This window comes from Ostrea edulis, chromosome 3 (assembly GCF_947568905.1).
Source record: "Ostrea edulis chromosome 3, xbOstEdul1.1, whole genome shotgun sequence".
In the NCBI taxonomy this organism is placed as follows: Eukaryota; Metazoa; Mollusca; class Bivalvia; order Ostreida; family Ostreidae; genus Ostrea; species Ostrea edulis.
The window spans coordinates 84,362,490-84,389,102 of NC_079166.1; the positions used below are offsets into that span (position 1 = coordinate 84,362,490).

Genomic DNA, 26,613 nt, shown 5'->3' on the forward strand with positions numbered 1-26,613 from the left:
GATAAGTTGCCCCACACACTTGTCTGACATATCATTGCGATAGGAATATACATGTAAAGATAAAAACTTCAATTGATACTGTACATCGTTGCACTTTTACACATACTGCAGCTGGTCGCAATGATTATGTAAATTAGATTTTCTTTAACCACAGGGATAAGGAGAACATAAATGGGTGATTTCAAGGTCACATTATAATATTGATTTCACCTTGGCGCATACCATACATAAAATTAGGGGAGTGATATGATTGATAGATCGTATATTATCTAACTTCCCTCTCGAGGATTTTTGTTTAATATGGAGACGTCAACATTGTCCATGAAGGGCTACATCGTTTAGACCTATGCTCGGAGCTTGCAGCCTTTGAGCAGGGAGAGATCATTATCGTGCTACACTTGCTGTGACACGGGACCTCTGTTTTTCCGTTCTCATCCTAAAGACCATCCCATTTAGTCGCCTCTTACAACAAGCAACGGGTACTGGGGACCTATTGTAACCCGGATCCACACGGGATGAGAGAAAGGGTGATTTGATATGAAAAAGAGATTATATATGATCAGTGACGGATTTAAGGGGTGGGGCACAACCGGCTCCCCATCCTAAAATTTTCTAATTTAAGGTAAATCGTGGTCTCTTGTTAAGAAAAATGTAAACGATAAAAGAAGCATTAATTTCTTCCACTCACTGAGAAATAAATGACAAAATTTAATCTTATTTAGAGAAGTTAGCTGTTTTCCAAAACCCCTTAAAATTTGCGTCAATTCATTAATTTCACGTAATGAAAATGATAGAAAATAGTAAATATGACTTCATTGAAGACACATTTCAAGCCCTATGAAATCTGTAAAACCCAGAAGCTTATGGGGGCTCCACCCCCTGGGCCTCCACCAGAGCTTCGCCCTGGACCCACTGGGGGCCTCAAGGCGGCCCTCAGAACCATTACCTCATAAAGATGCATCCCAACCGCAACTCCTGGATCCGCTACTGATGATTATGTATGGTATTCTACTGTTTATTGACCAAGAACCATACAGTTGATATAAGACATGTGGCAAGAATATGTTTCACATATTTCAGGATATGGGGTTCACGGCGGGTGTGACCGGTCGACAGGGGATAGTTACTCCTCCTAAGCACCTGGGCTGAGTTTTCCTAAACTTCGTATCTTACACAAGGAATTCTGACTTAAGAATTCCGTACGTTTTAATTTAAGATACGATGCTTCTGTTTTACTAACGTGTTCTTAAGTTTCCATCGTAAACTGAACTTACGAAACATTCGCAACTTATGATCTGACGCTGTACAAGCGCATTTGTCACTTTCGCTTTCAGTATTCAATATGGATGTTCAGCAGCTGATAAGGTCCTCATTTGAAATTTAGAAATAAAACAAATTTTATATAGTTCAAAATAAATAAGTACTGAAATAAAAAAATATTTTTGTACAAAAATGTATTTTTTTTTATGATTGCATACGATTATCAATCGTTTTCATATTCTTTTAAAAAATACATTTCAAACTATTGTAAAAGGTATATGATATCGAAAATACATTTTAAACTATTCTACCCTCCGCGTTGGCCTAGATAAGGAGCGTTAGTGCCCCGCATGCGGAAGGTCGGGGTTCGAATACCGGCTACGACAGACCTAAATCGTTAAAACGGGTAGTGAACGTTACATCGCCAAACGCTTGGCATCAGGTGTAAATGTCACGGGTCCTCGGATATGACATTTTTTAAACATATGTCCCGTGTCACAGTAGGGTGGTACGCTAAAGAACCCTCACTGCTCAATGACCGTAAGCGCTGAGTATAGGCCTAAATTTGAAGCCCTTCACCAGCCTTGGTTTGTTTTGTTTTGAACATATTTTATTGATGAAATCAAAAGGATTGGGAACAAGTTCTGACAACTTACAAGTCCCTCTCCTAAAATATTACAATATGTCATGCAAGGTAATAATTAACAGGTAAAATGTACAATGATTAAACGAATCTACAAGTTTCTTCTATAAATTTATGAACAACTGAAAAAACAGTTATATTAGTTTGCAGAGGTAAATTGACATTAGCGCATAATAACAATTGTGTATCAATATTAACCAAGTCAAGCAAAAAGATCATTTCTATCCCTGGAGTAATTTTTTACAAGCAAAAAAGAGATGGTATACATCTTCATTAATATGTCCACACACATATACAAAACGGAAAATTTGTAATATTTCGTTTATAAAGATAATAATTAAGTATACAGTTGTGTCTTAGCTTTGTATGAATAATGTTGATATATCGTTTTCCAAACGAGTAATACGACGGTGGTCTTGCAATGTCTGTTAAATTTTTGCGGAATGAATTTATTGAGATGGCTTCTCTGGCTTCTACATTTAATACATTCCACTGTTTTACAGAGTCAGGTACCAATGATTTTTTGAATAACTCTAATCTGCATTTTGGAATGTAAAACTTATCATTGTTTCTAGTATTATAAAGGGATATATTTTCTTGTATCATTGCTGCGGTGGTTTTCCTTTGATGATCACTGTGTTTTTATTTCTGATACACCATGACTTGTTGTGCTCTAACAACCATACTCTATCAAGATAGAGCACGCCAGGGTGAATCGACAATCTCAATGACATTTGACCTTACATTGGAGGATAAACAATACAAACAAACTAGTAAATTTTATTATCAATAAAACAAACTCAAATAAACGTATTGGATATTCCGAGCCGTCTTCTTGTTTTCTTACTTCCAACACAAATCGTTGCATCCAGTAATTCATCTCGGTCAAATGTGGGACATTGTCCCGTGCGGCACGCCACTTGTTGAACGTTTCAATTGCCCATTTAGTATTTTTACGAGTGTTAGGATTTTTTGTGAGTCTATCAAACGCTGAATTTCATCATCGGACACCGGTTCAAATCGTTCATTTTTCATCTCGACCCCAGGATTGGAGAAATTTGGCGCACTCAAGTCAGTCTCCATCATGTCCAAAATATATCCTATATCGAAATCCATGACAGGTTCATTTTTTTAGTTTCGGTAGATCGAGCGTCATACTTTGCAACGAATCTTCAACATGTGTCTGATTTTCTATATACGGATTCTGCAAACTGTGAGAGCAAAACATCCCAGCCATTGTCCATGGCAGTTATTGCTTAAAAAGTGACAAGCGTTTTATTCGACCGTATCGGATAAACATGTGATTTCGATAATGAGTTTTGATTGGTCTAAAGTTTGGTCACGCAGTTCCTTGTTAGAGCACAGTTATATAATTAAGGATGATGCAATGATTTCTGAGCGCAATAATACAAAACATTTAGAATAACCTTGAACTCGTGCATCTTCCGATACCAGTCTCGGGGGCTCCGCCCCCTCGACTGGTATCGGAAGATACACTCGTTCAAGGATACTCTAAATATTACATGTTTATGTGGAATAATTTCATTTAAATAATCAGGGGCGCTACCATTGCAAATTTAAAACATGGTAGTCATTTTTGCAATATAACGTCTACTTTTTAAAGTTTGCCAGCCTGTTTCTAAATAAAGGGATTCTCTAGATGCAAAAATAGGAAGACCAGTAACAATTCTAGCTGCACATAATGTACTTCTTCAAGCTTATCAGTATCGTGAACAGAACAACCATCCCAAACAATTGAAGCATATTCAGGAGTAGGTCTAATAAAAGCTATATACAATTTTGACCGATGTTTTCTGCCAATTTTGAACTTAAGCTTCTTTAAAAGCTCTAATTGTTTAAAAGATTTATCAACTATGGAACCAATGTATAAAGACCAACTGATGTTATGTGACAATAATAAGCCTAGATGACGATGGACTGGAACACACTCCAATCTATCACCTTGGAAAAATAATTTCTGTAAAATAGAGTTATCTTTTTTCGAAAAATAAACAGCTTTAGTCTTGGTTGGTTTGCATTTGGGTAACCACTTATTTGACCATTTTTCTAGTAAATGTAAATCATGATTAAGCTTGTATTCAATTTCTAGCATATTATATGAGGACTGCTGGAGTGAGTTGTCATCAGCAAATAATCTACGCATTGATAGCATATTTACAGCAACATCATTAACATAAATCAAAAATAGTAAAGGTCCTAAAGCAGAAAAATGGGGTACACCAGCAAATATATCAAGTTTTGACGATAAAAGGTCCTTATACACTACTTTTTGTGATCTGTGACATAAGTAGCTTTTGAACCAATGTAAAAGACTACCAGATATACAATGGTAGTTTTTGTTGATTTCAACATTTTATGGCTAATGCTATCTTGGCCAACAACTTTATTAACTGGGAGTATTGTAATAATATCCGATACTTATTGTTCTTCAATAATAATGTTATTTAAGGAATCATTACCTAGAATATACAAATATGGTTGCATGACAAACTGCACATAAGGTTTGATTGTAAGTAAACAAAATGGTATGGAAGAAAAAAGAGAAAAAACACAAATACATACAAGGCAACAATTCACATGAGTACAGTACTACCATGGTAGTAATACAAGACATTTAAAAAAAAATGAGTTCATGCAAATAACAGCAAAACAATGGCAAATAAAGCATACAAAACATGAAGGGTAGGAGAATAGGAGGGTTGAATTGCAGGAAAAAAAGGACAAAATAATTGAAATTTGAGGCCATATGAATTTTAAGGTAAAGTTTTAACCAGCCTTGGTGACGTCTTCATATGAGTGAAAAATTATCGAGACGTTAAACAAGATACGATCAATCAACTATTGCAAATGACTACATACACTGTACAATACACTGAAATTATCATCTTAATATGTATACTTCACATAACAAAATATATACATATGTACATGTACGAAGAGAAAAATCTGCAAATTTTCCGTCTCACCATTTCCAGCGATATTGAATGTTTCGGTGAATTTACATGCCCTGTAAAGGGTTTAGGGGGTGTACATCAGAAAGTGTACACCTTTGCTCTTGATTACGGAATGATGTACACTTTGTGGTCGGTATCTAGAAAAATCAAACGTCTTAGTATTTTAAAAGTGGAAGTACACGTGCATTGGAAATAGACAAATATGTGTTCTATTAACTCGGGGGGTGAGGGGGTGGGGATGTTATATACCCCTATCTCCATATGTAGACTGACATAACTATTCATTTTATTTTAAGTGATGTGTTCTATTAACACGGGGGGGGGGGGGTTATTGTGTGCCCCTATCTCTATATGTAGACTGACATAACTGTTAATTTTCTCTCAAGCTCGGAGGACGATCGTGGAGTTACTATGATTCTTTTTAACGTAACTTAAGATGTTTGATAAAACGGATAATTATCGTAAATTAAGGTTACGATGAAATGAACTTGCTAAGTTAGTAAAACTCAGCCCTGATCCCACCTCTGGTGTGTCCAGAGGTTCGTGTTTGCCCAACTATCTATTTTGTATTGCTTAGAGGAGTTATGAGATTGATCACTGTTCGTTATCTTCACCTTTCATATGTACATCTTATCACGGATGCGGGAAATATTCGACATGATATAGTAATTAGACCCTATCGTTTAGAAAAAACTCTGTCAAGGTCTTACCTCTTGCGGAGTCATGAAGAACTGGAAATAAAGTCCATTCAAACAATAGGGGTCCAGTTAAATGTATCATATGTTATCGAATATTTCCCCGCAAATTGCAAGCGATGCAGTTGGTAAAAAAGGAAAATCAAGATGGCGGCATGATATACCTTGTTAATAGATAGACATTTCTATCATAGATATTCGAAACCTTGAGTGCTTGTGGTACATTTAAAAAGAACACGTAATTCAAAAAAGTACAATATGGCATTGGGATATCCCAGTGCCAACCATACATCAGCATCCTGTTTCAAACCAGTGCTATCATAACGTAGAAATGACAATGAGTTGTACACAATGTCATTGTTTTAGAGAAAAATAACAATATACTAAAATATATACTTGTAATAACAAAAATATATTGATGCAAGTGGCAAAGAACGACAGCAAATATTTTGTTACATTTCAATGACTGTATGAAAAGTCAATTTAGCATGTGCACAAGTATCAACAATGCAGATCATGTTTTGCCATTTTAAAATTTGACACCCTATTGTCGCCTCCCTCTACCCTCCAGGCCATGATTTGAATGAATTGTAATCTGCACTACCTGATGACGCTTGTATATTAATATGACTAAGCATGACTCTGCTGGTTTTCAGAATACTATTCCCCCCATACATGACCTTGTATAACCTTGATCCTCAATGAAGGTGCCATCCTACATCCCGAGTCGAACTAAGGGTGCTTGCATTTTGATATGACCAACCATGACAAGTTGATATTGGTATTTGGTTTGATACCAAAACATTTCTTCGTTTGGTACCATATCTTTCCTGTAGTATCATATAGAAGATGCACTCTTTATTTGGATCTTCTGATAGATGACACAATATACAATGATCTATAACAGATGTGCATGTGAAATCAGTAGTGGTACCTCCAGGCACATGACATCGTTTTTCAGAGGGGGGGGGGGGGCACCTGAGAAATTTGAAGAAATAGATTTGTCTGCAATTATTTACAGATAAATGAAACATTTCCTATCTTGTGTGTGTGTGGGGGGGGGGGGGGGTATTCAGACATAAATGAAAGGTAAAGATAACGAATACATCTAATCTTCAAATTCAAATTGAAAAAAAAAAGTTCTTTCACATCGAGAAAAGTATAATTTATTCGCAAAGAAATTCTCCCTATCAAAATGACACCTTGGCGAAACCCACTGAGAAATTTCTAACGATGCACTGACCTGAGGGATGACTCATAATGGTTTATAGTCTAACAACAGACCAAACTTTATATGTATAAGGAACCATACCGTGGTAATGCTCGGAAACCTTAATCATGATGTAGAGTGGAAATAATCCTATTTTAGATTCCTCTAATTAGTGATAACATTTGTCCGAATTTTCTAAGATGTACGAGACAAATATACATGTCTTTAGTTTACTGCGATGATTGGCAACAAATGAAGTCTATATTGGCTGCTCATCAAGACGTAAATGAAAAGAATGCCGTCTTATGACGTCATACTCGCCGGGGTGCATAGAAAACATTTACTATAATTATTACACCTCCTGACGAGTTGCCGAGGGCATAAAATTTCATAAAACTTTGTTGTTGATAACGACATATTCTGTAGATGAACAGATTTACTGGAAAGTCTAATTCGATATTTTATTCCTGGGAATTTTGCTTGTTTTGATATTAGGAGTTTGTCCACTAGCAGACATGATGTTGTCAGCGTAAGTCCTCTTAAACCGAGCAATAGAAATTCATGACAGTTTGTAGTTAATAAAGGCACACGGTGGAGATGTGCATTTGTACAGGAAATTCTTATCTCTGGGAGTCATGTCTGTTATAAGGACATACCACAGGGGCTAAGCCCGTTTTGGGCCCGAACTCTGTGATACCATAAATATAGAAAGGGGTCTAACTCTGACACAGATAAAAAAACGAACCACTCGCTTCAAATGCCTAAAAAATCTTAAACTAGGTAAAGTATGCGTAATTTGCATGCCAAATTGCAAGTCACTGGTTCTTAAAATAACAAAGATATACGTCATCGTTCTCTCGATCTCACTTGTTTATTTTTACTTGGACATTTACCGGTCCAGGTCACGAAGTCGTTTCTCGCCTATGACAGCAGCGACATTCAGACTAGTATGGAATATTTTGGACCTGTCAATTAAAATTTCACATCAATTATACGCTACTTACTTCCTCATATTTTAATAATGTTCTTCGTGTAGACGTTACACGACTTATTTTTCCTCCGCAGCATCATCTGCCATTTTAATGAATATACTAAATACGCGAAATGTCTGAAACTTTAAAGAAGGGGGAAATGGGTAATAATAATCTAAATGAAATAGAATAAACAAAAACAAAAAATTAAAAAAGCCAAGAAATATTGTTCAATTTCCTTCTCTAAGTGCAATATCACAAGAATAATGTTTTCATTAGTTTTGAGGTATTTGAGATTTTAAGTCTATCGGGTATTTAGTGCGTTCATTAAAACGGCAGCTCTTGTCAACAGTTGATGCTGTTGAGGAAAAATAAGTCGTGTAACGTCTGTGTAGATGTGCATATTCACAGACAATTTTTACTTGATTTTATTTTTTGGAGAATAGCTCCGTTTTGAACATAGAAATATCTGGTTGTTGTACTGACTATAACTATCCATATTTATAGATTAACACATTTTGCCAGTAAACTTTGAAAAGCTTGCTTCAGAGTTACTGCTTGTACTTTTAATATTGTGTCATATATAAGGTAAATTACGTAAGCTATAATAGTATCTTACTTGATTAGTAAATATCGTAAGGCTAATTAAACCCGCTTTCGTTTTCGAGAAACTACCCTGAAATTGCAAAAATTAGAGTACAGTGGCGGAGACGCTTTGGCCGATTTGAACCAGTTTTCTATGTATTTTTTAATGACAACTTAAGATAATATGATATGATACGAAATATTAAAATACGTTGTTCATCGATGCTCGATTTTGATCGTACAGAAGAAATTAGTTTTGATAATTGATGAATAAATAAAATATGCCCTGTCCGTTTTTTCAATCCGTGATTTTAGTCTTAAATCACCCTTATGGAAATATCCAAAATGAAGCGCTCAGAACGAGGCAACATCATAGATGCTTAATTCTACAACCAATCGAACATTATCTGACTTTTCTGGCAACTCGAGAGGTTGTGATTAGCTTGCAACATATGGTTAGCATGACATTGTGTAGAATTACAGTGCTACTTATACTTGTAATGATCTTGAGAAGGCCTATATTTACCATTTTTTTAACAGCGTATAACCATGTTACTTATATACATTTCATTCAATGAAATACATCCTCTCCTCCAGAGACCAACGATGTGACGCAGCGCTTAATTTTTAAGTACGATATCCATCTGCTATTTTTGATGTTCTTATTTTTTTCCGTGATAATAGAAGTCACTGTTCCGACATCTTGTAATAATTCATTAACAGTTACTGGCATGTACAAACACATGGATAAACACTTTTTAGCTCTTCTGAGCCGAAGGCTCAAAGAGCTAATGCTATGGCTATTTGTGCGGTGTGCGGTGTGCGTAAACTTTTTAGAAAAAGGGCTATAACTCAAGAACCCCTTGGCCAATTTTTTTCAAATTTGTTACAGGGTATCATTGGCCCAAGGGCTTTCATACATACTAAATAGAGGGATGTGACCCTTTAACAAGGGGAGATAATCAGGAAAATACAAACAAAAGTAGTGGTTGCTAAAAAATCTTCTTCTCAAGAACCACTGGGCAGATTATCACCAAACTTACACATAAGGATGAGGATATGTTGTAGATTAAAATTGTTCAAGGCATTACCCTGGGGCAAAGGGCGTGGTCTCAAGGTCACTTCAAAGTTGACCTAAATTTATATATCTTAAATCTTTGATATTTTAGTCATTATAAGGACTAGGATCATCAAATTTCGACAGTTGATGTATCTTAGGACCTTGTGTCAAGTTGTCTCAAAAGTAGGTCACGGTGACCTACTTTTTGAATTTTGCAGGTATTTAATTTAAAATTAATTTTGATGCATATTTTGGACACTTTGAAGCCTATGATCATCAAAACTTGTCAGTTGGTGGATCATGGACCTTGAAATACGTCAACTGAAAAATAGGTCACCGTGACCTACTTTCTGAATTTTATGGCTTATCATTTATAGATATATTTTAAGTTATTTCAAATACCGAGAGGTTTAGAATCATCAAATCTTGTAAGTTGATGCATCTTGAGGCCTTGAAAAAAGTTTATAAAAAAGTAGGTCACAGTGACCTACTTTTTGAATTTTGCAGATATTCATATTTCACATTTTCAATTTTAGATGCATATTTTGGGCACTGTAAAAACTAGGATCATCAAACTTTGTCAGTTGATGCGTCTTCAGTCTTCGGTTTGTGTCGACCAAAAAGTAGGTCACCGCGACCTACTTTTGGTATTTGACAGCTAAATTACTATATTTCAGACACTATTTGACCTACAATCATCAAACTTTGTCAGTTGATGCATCTTGAGTCTTCGGAGTGTATCGACCAAAAAGTAGGTCACTGTGACCTACTTTTGGCATTTGACAGTTATATTTATATATTTAAGTCACTAATTGTCCTACAATCATCAAACTTTGACAGTTGATGCATCTTGAGTCTACGGAGTGTGTCGACCAAAAAGTAGGTTACCTTGACCTACTTTTGGAATTTGACGGCTATATTTATATATTTCAGATACTGTTTGACCTACAGTCATCAAACTTTGTCAGTTGTTGGGTCTTGCATGCTCGAAGGGTTTCGACCAAAAAGTAGGTCAACTTGACCTACTTTTGGAATTTGACGGCTATATTTATATATTTCAGATACTATTTGACCTACAGTCATCAAACTTTGTCAGTTGATGCGTCTTGCATGTTCAAAGGGTGTCGACCAAAAAGTAGGTCACCTTTACCTACTTTTAGAATTGGACGGCTATATTTATATAATTCAGATACTATTTGACCTACAGTCATCAAACTTTGTCAGTTGTGGGGTCTTCCATGTTTGAAGGGTGTTGACGAAAAAGTAGGTCAACTTGACCTACTTTTGGAATTTGACGGCTATATTTATATATTTCAGATACTATTTGACCTACAGTCATCAAACTTTGTCAGTTGATGGGTCTTGCATGTTCGGAGTTCGCTGACCAAAAAGTAGGTCACCATGACCTACGATTGGAATTTGACAGCTATATTTCAATATTCAGATACTAATTGGCTCAAAATCATCAAACCTTGTCAGTTGATATTTCTTGGGTTCTCAAAATGTGTAAACCAAAAAGTAGGTCACATTGACCTACTTTTTTTAATTCTTAGGATTTAACTAAATATTTAGAATACTAAGAGGCTAAGAATAGGAATGGTGGGGTTGTACAATTTATCAGAAGAGTGATTCTAGGCCCCTGGGCCTCTTGTTTTATTTTAGTTATTTTGTGATGACACAGATCTTGAACGTCAGTGTTAAGTCGAAATATGTCAGATATCAACTGATCCTGGACTCTTCAGTGATATTTGCGCTTTTTAACTTTAAAGTTAAAATGATTTGCGGAAATTAGGTTGTACACTACCTGACAATGTCCAATAAAGCAAGCCACTGTTTGTAATATTGGAGTTCTTTGTTTCCCATTCATATAGTGTATTATGTTTTCGATCATTGTGTTTGACGAGAAGAGACGAAATGAATACAGGAATTTGCCCTTTAATTGTCGCACTGAACAAATACTACCATTATAAACACATTCACAATACTGGGTTTCAAATTTTGAAATTATGAACGACCGCTCATTTTTTGTATTTGGTCAACTATTTGGCATGACGGATAACATTTGCATTCGTAAATATCTTATCAAACTTTCAATGCGGAGAGAAATTATTTATGTTACATATGATATTAATAAATATAATGTAACGAATGGTAAACATATGCTGAAACCTAACAATTATCTTTTGTCCAACGTTATATTCCTAAATTGGAGGGAGGGGGGGGGGGCTCCGCTCGTTCACTTTGAATTCATGAGTTTATTCAAGGTTATTTATCTGGCGACTTAAGTTGCAGCGGATAGATAGTGTATGAGGCGGTCGCCAGATAAATAAGTGGCAGCTACCGCCATATAAATTAAATGACAAACGCACATATTATATGGAGACCGTCAGCTAATTCATGTGGCGTCCTCCAGTTCAATGGACATTGATTCTATACCCCAGCACCTACAATGTACCGTCTTCAGTGCAATTCTATCCCTCGATATTTGATATATAATCATTTTGTTTATAACTTTGTAAATTAACAGCACGATCGATAAACGATAATGCTCTTAATTATATAACACACACATGTCACTAAATATTGGAGAATTAAGGTTACAGGAATTATAACCTTTTCCTTTTGGAAGAGAGATAGAGGGAAAGAGAGAGAAAGGAGAAACAACAACTAACTTACTGGTGTCCGTCTAGTACATTAAGTGGCAGCCACCATATAAATTATGTGGCAGCTGCCCGGTAATAAATGACTGCCAATTAATTTATATGTGGTTGCCAGATGATAAGTGGTGGCTGCAAGATATATCAAATTGTGTTCGCAAGATAAATCAAGTGATAGACGCACAATGACCCACACGGGGACTACCAGCGTCATTGTTGACCTATAATATTTAGTTGGATGTTAATTCTTTCTGTAATTGATACTACGTTATAAATACTGAATATTCGTATTAGGTTTTGTTTCTAATTCAGTATTTCTATAAACAAAGATATCTTTATATAGTTTAGCTAGATTGTGAGTACCGAATGAAATCATTCATAACGTTGTAGTGCGCATTCCCCGAGAAGTGATATCATGGAGTGACGAGGCAAGACGGAGATTCGTAGACAATTTTCGTAAAGGCAGCATTGAAATGTTCCGTGCTAGAGGTATGATTGTTGGCTGTGCCGGGGCAGGCAAGACGACCATTCTCAGACGACTTCAACGGAAACAGACAACAAACATGAATACTAACACTGAAACTACAATTGGCCTGGAAGTCCATGATGACATGTTTGAAATAATTTCGGACAACTTAGAAGGCGAGTTTACTCTTTGTACTGATAATCTATGCACATTACTTGATTGTCCATTAGATTTATAATTGATTTAGTATCATGATAACATTTTATATTTAGATTTCAAACCGAATAACAAATCTGGAAAGGACGATAATACAGCTAGTCTACATGAAAATAAACGACTTATCAGCATGACAGATTTCGCTGGTCAAGTGGCTTACTATGCCTGTCATCAAATCTATCTGTCCAGGAGGGCGTTTTATCTCTTGGTCATTGATATGTCAAAAAAGCTGAAAGACATAGCATATGATCCAGAGAGACACAATCCGATTGGATCACTATTCGAGAAATGGACTTATGAACGTGAGTAATTCTGCAATATGTATGAACACATCATAAAACACTTATAATGTTTAGTATACTATTCAAGAACATCTGTGAATGGTCACCTTATAAAACATGAGTAGACAGGTAACAACTATAGTCAGCAACCTCTACCATTACAACTACTCTAGACTTTATTTTCATAATCACATGATACCATTTAATTTGACACGTTACACATTGTTTCATTGGTTGCAAAATTATTGGAATATCGTATCCAACGAAGAAAACAAATGGCCGGAACTACTTTGTGTTGGAATGTTGAGGATTCCTCTGGATGCTTCATATTTATATTTAGATTAGGAAATCCTTGAAAGAAAAACTTAACAATTAGATCGATCTATATAAATTTATCAAACAAAAACGAAAAAAAAGTCAAATATAAATGATGATTAATTATGCAAAATGAAATAAACATGGCTATTTGAGGATCCTCCCTTAATATAGGAACACCCGTCTGTTTCTGCAATTCTGGGCTGAAAGTCACATGCATTCAACCGGGGATGACAATAGTCATGTACTCTACTACATTCTTGGCACACTGATTTTGACTGCGGATAACTCCGTTTACCTGATCAGGATATAGGGCTCACGGCATGTGTAACCGGTCCACAGAGGATGCTTACTTTTCCTAGGCACCTGGTCTCACCTCTAGTGTGTCCAGGAGTCCGTGTTTGCGCAACTATCTATTTTGTATTGCTTGTAGGAGTTATGAGATTGATCACTGTTCGTTATCTTCACCTTCCGGTTTGCACCTTGCACACTGCCTCAGAGATACTGCAATATCGTAGCCCGGGCTTAACGACTATGGTTTAGAACTCTGGCATAATGTGTTTATGAGAGAAAAAAATATGCTTATGAGTGGGCACCGAAACGAGGCTTCCATACGATATTACAACAGCTGTCAAAACCTTAAGAATTCGCTGATAAAACTTGAAAAACCTTCCGTAACAATCACCTTTCCACCTGGAAGCCGTGACAACCCTCAAGAGAACCCTACCTGATATCCCCCATGTTGATTATGCACGTGCCCACGCTTTCCGTTAGTACCGACATCGAACTTTGCAGTTAATTCCAGTTCCACTCAACAGAATTCCTGCAATTATCTCTCAACAGGACTTATCACTAACTCATCCTTTTAAAACTGCATCCTTCAGTCCACAAGAAACCCGTTTGCTCAACAGTAAACAGCAGATCGTGGAAGTCGCCATTAGGCCTAACGGATTTAGTTTTTTTTATAAAGTTGTGTATTCACAAATTACTACACCCATCTAGAAATGACAGAATGTAGTACAAGAATAACTCGTTAATTAAACCCAATTCATATAATGTTTTATAATATAACCTCAGTGTTTTAAAAAATCAAATGATAGAGAATGAATTCATTATTTTTTCGTTGGATGGAGGAATTCCACGAAAAAAAGGGACGGGAAACGTTTGCCTCATGCGCTACCCGCATTGATGCAGCTTTCCGGTTTTTTTTTTTCGTGGAATACCTCCATCCAACGAAAAAATAATTCATTTCTTAAACTAAACTTACAAATTTTTGGCGGGAATAAAGAATAATATGCAATAATTTAATTTTACATGTTACTTGCTTTTTCATTGGCTTGAGAATTATTGTAATATCGTATCCAACGAACAACAAAATGGCCGGAACTACTTTGTATTGGAATGTTGGGATTCCTCTGGATGCTTCGTATTTATATATACAGACCCTGAAACGTGCTACTACACCAGTTGCACGGTACGGTTCGGTACGTTTTATGAACGGTACGGTTCGTTTTCTGAACGGTACGGTTCGTTTCTTGAACGGTACGGTTCGTTTCTTGCACGGTACGGTACGCTTCTTGAACGGTACGGTTCGCTTCTTGCACGGTACGGTTTGCTAAAACTAGCTGCACGCTTTATGAACGGTTCGCACGTTTTATTAATGAGGTGGGCGTGGCCTGAACGCTTTGACTTCGTATAAATTGTACGTTTCGATAGTTTGTTTTCACTCGATCGGTCTTATTCGGCTCTTTGATTATCGGCTGCAGGATTTGTGGTTGTGTTAGAATGTGCACATGGGGAAATGAGACGTTATTTTTGATTGCTTCGATGGAATAATTCCATATTGATAACGTACATAAAAGTTATGAATAAAAGTTTTTAGAATTTGCTTAAGTCTAAGTCTTAATGGTTGTTATTACGTTTCAATTTGTTTTTCATTTCTCATCAGACATTTATTAATTTGCGATTTTATAAAAAGTTGTTACATGAACTGCTCCCCGACATGGGCGTGCGTAAGTGTAAAAACAAAGCGTATTAAGTTTCCGGATATAAATTACAGTGCCTAAATTGGAAAAGTTTTTAAGAAGAAGTGAATTTTGTTTTGAATACACTAAAGTCGCAAATGACACAATGATTATTTTCTGCACTTCACATTTATTGTGATTTATCATCGGCATTATGAAAGATCCAGGATATCTGCACGTGAAGTTTGTACGTCCTTTTTTGTCAGCATTCAGTCATTCATAATTAATAATGTTAGATATCTGTTGCATTTGTCTTTGAATCAAATAAAATGATGATAATACATATATATTCCTATCCTTTATCACGCGAAGTCCGATTTTCATTTCCCTGACTTTATTTTTGATCACTGAAAATTGAATTTAAAAAAATTAACAGAAAAGTAAGGCAAGTGCATAGTTTGCAATAAAAATGTTTCATATACCTTTTCTATATATTGTTGAAATACTTGAAAATGCTGAAATGAATAATTTTTTGCGGCCGATTTGATGCTTTGCATCAATTTAACTTGTTTACATTCTTTTACACATGTATGTATCTATTTATTTCTCTGTCGATGTAATTAAAAATTGTTTATTAGTGTATATAATAAATCCGCCAATCTACATCTATCTATATGGGTCGTTATCAATGTAGAAGAGAAAAAGATATGTCAAAATGATTGCTAATAAAGTAATGAAAATATTACAGTGTAGAACGTGACAATTTTTCTAATCGGTCTAGAAATTTCTCATATGATTCAGACACTGTACGTAGGAAAGTACATATTGAATACATTAACGCTACAAATATCAATTTCATCTTCTTACGGCAAGCCCTGTGCCATACGTGTAGTAGCATTATCAGGGACGTCGACGTCCCTGATTATATGAAGAAATTAAATAGGCTACTTGTAAGTACTATTACAGTATTGTAGTTACATGTAACTTCACCCTTGAATTTAAAAGAATTGATTGAAACAGAAATTCCGTTAAAACAACGAAATGCCCCTTGGTTCACTCTTTAAAAGTCTGCAAGTGAAATATACATCCACAGTACACAGGACTGGCTGCAGAAGCATGCATGCAAAATCCGTGCAGTGATCTGACGTCTATTTCTGTTAACAGTTCACAGTATAAAACGAATTTTTATGCATAATTCAGTCAAAACTTGGGTACTTATTGATAACATACATACACATATATGCACTGAAACAATGTGACATTTACGGAAAGTAATTTAAAAAAAAAAAGAATATCAAAGATGTTTTAAGCATCTCGGTGATTTTCACAGTTGATAACCCAGCTTCGTGATGTTTGAGGATAATACTTCGAATAGCCAGCGATAGTCTACGACCTCCTTTCCCATCGGGCGCCATTGTGAAAATAATATACTGTGGCTGAAAAAGTGGGTCACGTGACATAAATTCCACGCTTTCTGCACGGTACGGTACGCTTTCGGGCTTTTGGGGGCGGGGTTTGCATACTATTATCCTGCACGCTTTCTGCACGGTACGGTACGCTTTTTGAACGATACGGTTCGTTTCTTGAACGGGACGGTACGTTTCTTGAACGGTACGGTTCGTTTTTTGCACGATACGGTACCTTTCTTGAACGGTACGGTTCGTTTCTTGCACGGAACGGTTCAGTTCGTTTTTAAGGTGTAGTAGCACGTTTCAGGGTCTGTAGATAAGAGAATCCTGAAAAGAAAAACTTAACAATTATATCGATCTATATAAATTTATCAAATAAAAACAAACAAATATCAAATATAAATAATGATTAATTATGCAAAATGAAATAAACATGGCTATTTGAGGACCCCCCTCCTCCATATATAACAACACACGTCTGCTTCTGCCACAGCGGGTTTATATATATATCACTCTGATCAATCATAAAACGGCTTACTGATAAATATTCAGAGCCCTGTGCCTTCCGCAATTCCGGGCTGAGAGTTAACGAGTTAAATGTAATTAACCGGGGATGACAATAGCCCAGTTTCCACCTTGTGACAACCTTCATTTCACGAACCCAAATACCAGACATACCGCACACTGCCTAAGATATACTGTAATATCGTAGCCCTTTAAAACGACTATGGTTTCGAACTCCGGCATAATATGTTCTTCCATAATCCTACCAGGCACGGTAAATATCAAAATCATAAAAAAGCCAGGAAAACGTCATATATTTCGGACTAAATATGTTTGTGAGAGGGCACCGAAACGAGGCTTCCGTACGACGTTACAACAGCTCTGACTGCTTAGGAATTCACTGATAAAACTCAAAAAACCTTCTGTAACAATAACTGTTTCCACCTCGAAACGGTGACAACCCTCAAGGGAATCTTACCTGCCATCCCACATCTCGATTATGCACGTATCTCACGCTTTCCGTTAGTACCGAGATCGAACTTTGCACTTAATTCCAGTTCCACTCAACTAAATCCCTGCAATTATCTCTCAACAGGACATATCTCTAACCCATCCTTTTAAGACTGCATACTTCAGTCCACAAGAAACCAGTTTGCTCAACAGTAAACAACGATTCGAGGAAATCGCCATTAGGCCTAATGGATTTAGTTGGGTTTTTATTTTAAGTTAAGTATTCACAAATTACTGCGCCCAGCTCGAAATGAGATAGCATGTAGTCCAAGAATAACTCGTTAATTCAACTCAAATCAAATAATGTTTTATCGTATAAACTCAATGTTTTGAAATATTAAATGATAATTAATGAATGTATCATTTTTTCGTTGGATGAGGAATTCCACGGAAAAAAAATAAGACGGAAAACGTTTGCATCACTGCGCGTAGTGCATGCAATTCATTCATCCATCGAAAAAATGATAAATTCGTTCCTTAATTGTTGCGAAAAATTTTGAATGGAATCCTTACAATGGTCAATACTTGATTTGACAAAAAAGGTCTCCGGTTCACAAAACTAAGACATTTCTCTGTTTTATCTAAGTCTTTCTTTTATAAAATGTGCATATAATGAAATAGTTACATGTATCTCACTAATTAATCGTATCAATTTTAAACAAATTACCACCGACATTTCAAAGTTCATTCCAAGTGCTTATAAAAAAAACTGATAAAAATTATATAGGTCAAACTTGTATATTTTTTTTACAACACATAGCAATCTACATTAAATTAAATTTTTCATTTCAAACGCATCCCTACCATGGTAATTTCTTCAGTCATTTCTCGATTTTGTTGGATTATTTTTTATCCTGGCATTTAATTCAAACTTATATAATAAAAGGTGATGTATTCTTTCAATACCAAATAATTTCACTCAGATATTAGCCAGTCATGCAACACCTAGAAATTATACCTCTGATAAATCCTAGGTAAACTGTGTTTGATTTACACATCCTAGGGTCTGGTGCTCTAATTCTATGACGTATGAGATGGATCACTGTTCGTTATTTTCACCTTTCATGATACACGCGTATCGAAAGTAAATTAAGTTTTATGGCCCAGTAACTTAAAGTACAATCTATTAGAGAACATTTAAAACAACCACCCAGTAATTGACACAATGTGAGCTTTCTCCGAATTGATTTGTAGAAATAAAATAACTGGTCTTTTTGTTTGATGTTTACCATATTCGGTATCTGATTTTGTAAGATGAAATCGTAACACATTTTTTGTTTGATTTTGTAGACTACTTTGTTTTCTGGTTGCAATCCATCAAAACCTACTGTGACGACAAAAAGATGAAAGAAAAATTCGGGGACCGTGCGGGAGTAAATCCGGTGATATTAATTGCAACACACAGGGACCAGCTAGAAACGGAAAATGTAAGTTGTAACTTATGAAAGAAGAATAACGTATCCAAGTTTTATCAAAAGAAAGTACACAAATGAATCAAAATGAATGTCAGTGATATATTCTTTGTCTTCTGGAAATAGATAAATGTATTTTTATCTCAGTGGATCAAACCATCAATCTGGCAATATATAGATAGCGCGTTCGAGACAAAGATTTAATTTGAGTTAACTCAATTTTAGGTGACCTACTGCAACTGACCAACGTACATCATTGTGCGCTGATCACTCTGGGGACTTTGGGATGGGAAAAAAGATGCGAAATATTAATCACTTGAGAAAATCTGCTTTACAACCTCACATCTGCAAGAAAAGCTAAATGCATAGTGATGTATAACAGGAAGGCCTATACTAAAATTGTGAATTTCATTATCCCCGCCTGGTTATAGTTTCGGATTGCAGGGCGGGTCCAAGCTAGGTACATGTGTATATACAGTTTATATTTATAAACAAAATATATCCCCTTTAATGCAATTGATACTAATTTAAAACTAAATAAGTATTCAGAAAGAGTAGAAGTCCTTTACCAAAATTGTAAATTTCATTATCCTAAGGATGGGGAAGGGTTTTAGGTTCCAGAGAAGAGCCAGAAATATTACAGCGATTTCTGTCTTTATCATTTGAAATACTTATTTAAGTTTGTTGATACGGTAAAAAAAAACTAAATACATACTGAACAAAAGCAGAAAACGATATACCAAAATTTTGCAACATGAGGGTGTTGCTCTAAGACGGGTACAGATTAGTCAGATTGTGTTGATGTTACATTATACGTATCTCGTATAGTGCAAAGTCGACAAACTGAAAAAATCAACTGTATGGCAAACGGGATGATTTCAGCTTCTCCATCGTCAACACCCAATATTTATGTAGCAATATTCCATTATCACCTGCATTTGGTGTTTATATATCTCAACTGATTCGATATGCAAGAGCTTGTTTTCCGTATGGTCAGTTTTTAAATCGAGGTAAGCTACTGACAAACAAGTTGATAGTACGGGGGTTTCAACACTCTCGATTGAACTCGGCATTTCACAAATTCTATGGTCGTTATAATGATCTAGTTCGTCAATACAACCTATCATTGGGTCAAATGCTGTCTGACGTGTTTCATACCGATTGTTAAGCCGTTCTTGGCACATTGATTTTGACTGTGGATAACTCCGTTTACCTGATCAGGATATAGGGCTCACGGCGGGTGTGACCGGTCAACAGGGGATGTTTACTCCTCCTAGGCACCTGATCCCACCTCTCGTGTGTCTAGGGGTCCGTGTTTGCCAAACTATTTATTTGTATTGCTTAAATAAAATCAGAGGCTGACCCCTCAATTTTACAGGTATTCTTAAGGTAAACTATAAAACGAAATTCATCCCCATTTTACATAATTCTAATTTCATTGATGGTTGATTTGTGCTTTGATAAAACATATCAGAAGGCGTGTTGCATAAGTAAATGCAAAAAAAATCATACTTAGTTGAAGGAAGTTTCATCTTATACTTTCAGTAACACCCGGTGTTGGGATTTATGATGAGAATGTTTTTTAAAGATGATCTTCATATTATGTATTACCTTGCATGTAGGTAATTACCTAATGACAATACTTTTCTCCCCGGCAGCATAGCGTGTCACTAACACTTGTTGTTGCCTTTTCATAATAAATTGCACAAATGTGGGAATAACCACACCGGGTTTTTACGTAATACGGATGAAATATTCAATTCATTATTTCTACCCATGACATCTGCTGCAAAAACATCTATTTTGCAATTCATTTCTTTACTTTGGGTTTCAAAACATGTGAAATATATATTTCTCCCTGTCTAAATCTAAATTTGATATAAAGTCAGGACCCATGCCCAGAAATTATAGAGTTTGCAATTTTCAAATGAAAATGAGAGAATAACAGTGATCAACCTCATAGCTACTATAAGGAATACAAAACTAAGAGTTGGGCAAACGAGGACTTCCAGATATACTGGACATAGAAAAATACAAACATAATATTATTCAGGTTGCATTCGGAGTCTTATCAACAAATGTAAATAAATGGAATTAAGTTTAGCCTTTGATGTAAATACATGTATTGTCTGATATTAATCATATGGTTTTCGTCATAGGTGAGAAAACCCGAGAATCCTGCCAACAGTAGCATGATTGAATATCCATTTTATGAGGAGTTGGAGAAATGCTTACCTAAAGAACAGACATTAGGGGGTCTTATTTCACCCGAAAGGTATTTCGAAGTTGAGTGTCCACCTAGATCTCTCTCTAAAGAACAAGAAGATAGCATCGATGAAGTCAGGAAGTGCATTGTTCAGACAGCAACGGGTCTTCCCCACTGGGGAGAAAAAATACCAACTCAATGGTCATATTTTGAGCAAATTGCTTATGAAAAAAAGAAAGAGAAAATTCTCAAAAGAAATGACTTGTGGGATATGGATAGAATTCAATTTTCAGATGAGAATGATATGGATGACATGCTTCGGTTTTATCAAGAAATAGGCCAAATCATCTACTTCTCAGACAAGAGGCTTCGAGATGTTATTATTCTGGACGTCCAATGGTTTGTAGATGCCTTTAAAGCTATCATTACAGATCCAACGCATGTACGTCATTTTACAGAGAGAACGAAGGAATGGAAAGATTTTGAAGAAACCGGCAAATTGTCTGATGCGACTTTAATCAGAATGTGGGAGAAAATAAACGGTGGATTTTATATCAAATACAAAGACGAAATTATGCCATACATGGAAAAGCTCGGGATACTGGCTAATGTCAAGTCTCAGGAAGAGAAAAGAACGAGTTACAAGAAAAATGAAAACACGTTTTATTATATCCCTAGCATCAATAAGAAGGATCTTAAAGACGAACACAAGCAAATCATTGATGAAGGAAACAAGACACCCTTGTTTATATTCTATTTTAGAAACTACCTGCCCCATTTCTTCTCTTATCGCCTGTTCGTTAATTGTTTTCGGAAATGGGAATCGCTGCGAGACGATCTCTTCTTTAAAAATGCTGCCTTTTATAGTGGTGAAGGAGGAGACCACAACATTGTTATTGCAGTAAGCAAAACTTCAATCCAGTTACAAGTATTTACACTAGCCAAAAATATCAAGCTGGAAGAAGAGGAAACAAAGAGTATACGGTCGGTTGTGGAAGAGATGATCAATGAAATTACCACCACATTTCATGAACAAGTCGACTGTGAAAAGGGATTTGCTTGTAAGGATCTGAAAATAACGGAAGAAGATGAAGATATGTTTCTACGTGAAGAAGCCGTGTCCCGTTTGAAAACTAACAAGAGACCTTGCCCAAAACATGTTCTGAAATCTGAACGCCATGACATAGATAGAGATAGTCTTCTGAAGTACTGGTATTAGGTAATTAGTTCAGACAATATTAAGAACCATGTATCCCTTCGTCTAAATCTATAACATTGATATTTACTCCATTTTCCTCTTAACATTGTTGCTAGCTTAAATCAAAGGTTGATATTTCATACACTTTCACCTTTTGAAACTTGAGCTAAAGAATCGCTCTCCCACAAGAGGGCGCGCTACGCAAGCTTCTATTGCATCTCTACCGACGCCATTGTAGAAAATTATTGTACAGCTTTTCGCAATGACTTTAAAAAAATCGAATTTTTGTTTGAACATGGAAATAAAGTAGTCAATTAATAGAAAATGTAACTCTCTTGATTAAATCACAGAAATTCCTCTTTACGATTTGTCTTAACTTCTGATATTATCGAGAATGAATACACATCATTTTGGATATACAATGAAAGATACCCATGCTTCCAGATTGTTTAAAAGAATACCTGTTAAAAATGTTATTGTATTTTACACAATGGTGTGAGAATTACAATTGTATCTGTAGAATATCGGAAGAGTTGGACTAACTGAAATACGACTCCATTCACCATAACTCCCTATCTCTCTCTTACGAGGTTTTATGTTTTGTCTTTTAATTTCAGGGCACAAACCCCAATGCATCACAGTGGGATAGTACATAACATTTTATTTCGAGGAAACCTTGCGGCAGATTGTGTGGTGCTGTGTGATTTTTTACCGATATGTACATATTTCATATTTCACTAATCTTTTGAAGTGACACGAATTAACTCCAGTTTGGGAGGTTGTTTGGTATTTCTGATTAAGGGTAAATCTCGTACAAAGGGACAAAGAAACGCAAAATATTTTTTAAAGAAATATCTCAACATCTATATCATTTATGGAGCATTATTGAAGCAACTTTCTATGTATAGACGTTCTGCAACTTCTAATGTAAAACTTATACGGTACCAATTTTGATGCACCAGATGCGCATTTCGACAAATAATGTCTCTTCAGTGATGCTCAACCGAAAAATTTGAAATCCGAAATAACTATGAAGTTTTAGAGGTAAATATAGCCAAAAACAGCGTGCCAAACAAGTGGAGACAAATTCGTCCAAGGATAAGAACTATGCACGAGGGAGATAATCCTTAATTTTGAAATGAATTTCTAATTTTATAACAGCAATTAGATATACATCCGTATTTTCAAGCTAGTAACGAAGTACTTAGCTACTGGGCTGTAGAGACCCTCGGGGACTAACAGTCCACCAGCAGAGGCCTCGACCCAGGGGTCATAATGTAAAACTTATATGGTACCAATTTTGATGCAATATCTAATATGATAAAATGCTTATCATTGGTTATGTAGTACGGGATTTCTTGAGAAATTTTGTACAAAACGTTGATGCTTTTTACCTCTTCACCGAAAAATATTTTGCAAAGCATTATAGAACAATTGCTCAGAAGATTCTAACTTGTATGCAAGCTTTAAAGTTATCTTACGACCCTTTTAAAGGAATTCCGGAGCTAGTCTTAAGTTGTGTATTCCAATTAACTGGAAACCGACATATCTTTCTTAACCGTTTTAGAACAAACGTTGTAGATTGTGATAACACATATTAACGTATATCAATTTTCAGGGACCAGATGCTGAAACTAGGGACCGAGAGGTCAAAAGTGTTTGTAAAGATCTCGAAATCTTTAATGCATTTTTGAAGCATTATTGATGCAAAATGCTTGTTTTAGCGTTCTCCAACTACTGATAGAAAGAAAATCGTTCGTCATATAATACGGGATTTATAGTGAACTAATGTACGAAACTTTTTTATTTTATCGTTTCAACGATAACTTGTTTGTAAATCATCATAGAAGAATTGCTGATATCGCTATTCTAAATAATATTCACGGTTCAAAATAATTCTTGCGACTCCTTCCTAAGAAATTCGAATGCTGCTCCCAAAAATTCGACTATCTCAAATATCTCGAAACTGAATATATATTTTGTTCAACGTCGTAGAACAACTATGGTAGATAACTGTAAGACGATATCAAGTTTTAGGGGTCAGGGTCTAAAATGAGAGGCCAGGGGGATCAACAGTATTTTCTAAATACCTCACAATGTACAACAAATTGTTGCAACTTTTCTTTTTCATTTTGACGTTGTCCAACTTCTTTGCTAATAGACTGTAAAGAGTGTCGGCTACTGTAACACTTTTGAGATTGTTTCGTTTCAAATTTCTTTTATTATTTTAAAAGTGTCACCGTTTCATCCCGTGTAAAGGGGAGGGGTTAAATGTTTTCATGTTTTGAAATAATTCTCATTTCACTGACAAAAACGTGACATTCACATCCAAATGTTAGACCTAGACCAAGGATCCACAAATTGTAATGCCTATGTCATTGACAATAGTTTATGCTTTTGTCAAGCAGAGTGTTGGAATATTTTTCATTATGACATACATCTACTAAATTATTACATTCATCTTTATTAGATCGATTAAAATTTGATAAACATATCGTAATGATCCGCATAAACAAAAAGCCATCGTCTCGGTAAATTCGATAAATCAACTACTAGTAGACTGAAGAATATTTTTCAGAAGGATGATTTTAAAATAAACTGACTCCGATTTTTCTCGTTTGAATAATTAGATCTATACACATTTATAACGAGCTAGACCCAGTGATAGATGACACTTCATGTCTGTATTAAGCTATACTGTAAAATACTACAGCGATACTACAGCAATACTTATACTTGTATATAATGCTATACCAACATTTTGTATTCTGGATTAATATGTATTCTTGCATGTATTAACATTGTTATTTACTGTGTAGCACTGGAAAAGTGGCGGAATTATGATCCCCTCTGTTTGTAACAAAACACACGAACATTAACGCTTGTGGGTATCTTCATTTCAATTCCAAAAGCTCTCTAAAAATTAAATGGGTTGTTAAGTTCAAGATAGTACAGACGTAATAAAATCCCAGGTAAACATTTTCAACAATATTTCCTCTTTAAAGCATCTTTATACGGTACTAAATTGAAAGTGGTTGTCTTGGGATGCATTGATTATGATTTTGATTAAAGTCATACTTTTTAAGGATGTATGCTACACCAAAGAAATTTGATATGAATGAAAAGTGGAGGATATGTACAATATTTAAAAATTGAACAGTTTAAAATTTACTTTATTTTGTAAAAAAAAAAAAAAAAGCAACATTTTTTGTTTACGACGTAATCGATAGTTTTTATAAGGGGTAGATCTGTAGCTCTCTGATCTATCCCAATATTTTCTCAGAGAGCTACTGTTCTGCATCTCGTTTAAGGTTAGGCATAAAATTGAACTTTTATGAAAATCACCGCATTTGACACTCAATCTCTGAATTTTGTAATATATAATCAGTTTGGTTGTTTCTCAATACATTAGTGTTTCCTTTTAAAGTTCTGTACTTTTATGTATTTTTTCAATGAAATTTTAAAACATCTGAATGCGTTAATATTGACTACGATATTTGGGCGTTAATCTTCACAATGTACACTCAAAATGCAAAGACAAAAGGAATTAAGTCTGTAATATCTCAATAAGTCTTCATGCTATCGAAATATAGTTTCACATATTAATCACTAGTAAGAGCATACTGTCAACACATTGTGTTTTGTTAATGCATTTCATATAAAAAAAAATACTTTGATTTGTGTGTACTGATTTGGATGTAAAATTTATAAAGAAGGCAGACGACGTTCAGTTGATAATATATTTTTAATCAAATCATGTACATCCCCATATATTGGTTTGACATGAATCTGTACATATCTTCTTTGATATGAAAGAAAACGTTCAAAAGTCTAATAATATTCAACATAACTTTCCGATCATTTTTCTTTAAATGTATCTGATGGAAATGCCATTTTCCGGAGAAAATTCGGACTAAAGTTTTCTTTATTTTTATTGGAATCATATAGAAAATGTATTTTATTTTACCTGTTAGTATCCGGACACATACTGTATGAATGGTGACCATTAAATATATTCAAATCACAACCTGCTTGTTTTAATGCATATCTTGGGATCTACCACAGCTGAATTTTTG

General features: G+C 35.3%; 3 protein-coding genes across 3 annotated transcripts in view; all 3 read left to right on the plus strand.

Moving 5' to 3' along the window:
• LOC125674562 (uncharacterized) overlaps positions 1-12,760 on the plus strand; it is a 142,618-nt gene extending 129,858 nt beyond the window's left edge. The window contains exon 14 of the mRNA XM_056161037.1: positions 12,447-12,760. Coding sequence (XP_056017012.1) covers positions 12,447-12,760 — 314 coding nt within the window. The remainder of the gene's footprint in view (positions 1-12,446) is intronic.
• Positions 1-26,613, plus strand: part of LOC125673012 (uncharacterized) — a 1,263,960-nt gene that overhangs the window by 590,492 nt on the left and 646,855 nt on the right. The gene's annotated exons all lie outside the window — the stretch shown is intronic.
• On the plus strand, positions 12,799-26,564 carry LOC130052944 (probable serine/threonine-protein kinase pats1). The gene is made up of 4 exons (XM_056159234.1): positions 12,799-13,040; positions 19,012-19,148; positions 21,293-22,558; positions 23,155-26,564. Exons 1-3 carry the CDS (start codon positions 12,869-12,871, stop codon positions 22,556-22,558), a joined length of 1,575 nt encoding a protein of 524 aa, XP_056015209.1. The 5' UTR covers positions 12,799-12,868; the 3' UTR covers positions 23,155-26,564.

What these genes read in the sequence shown, in the direction of transcription:
- LOC130052944 (XM_056159234.1), top strand. Translation starts at nt 12,869, where the DNA reads ATGACAGATTTCGCTGGTCAAGTGGCTTACTATGCCTGTCATCAAATC. An exon ending in CGAGAAATGGACTTATGAAC is followed by an intron (nt 13,041 to 19,011) that starts GTGAGTAATTCT and finishes TTGATTTTGTAG; the next exon opens with ACTACTTTGTTTTCTGGTTG. An exon ending in ACCAGCTAGAAACGGAAAAT is followed by an intron (nt 19,149 to 21,292) that starts GTAAGTTGTAAC and finishes TTTTCGTCATAG; the next exon opens with GTGAGAAAACCCGAGAATCC.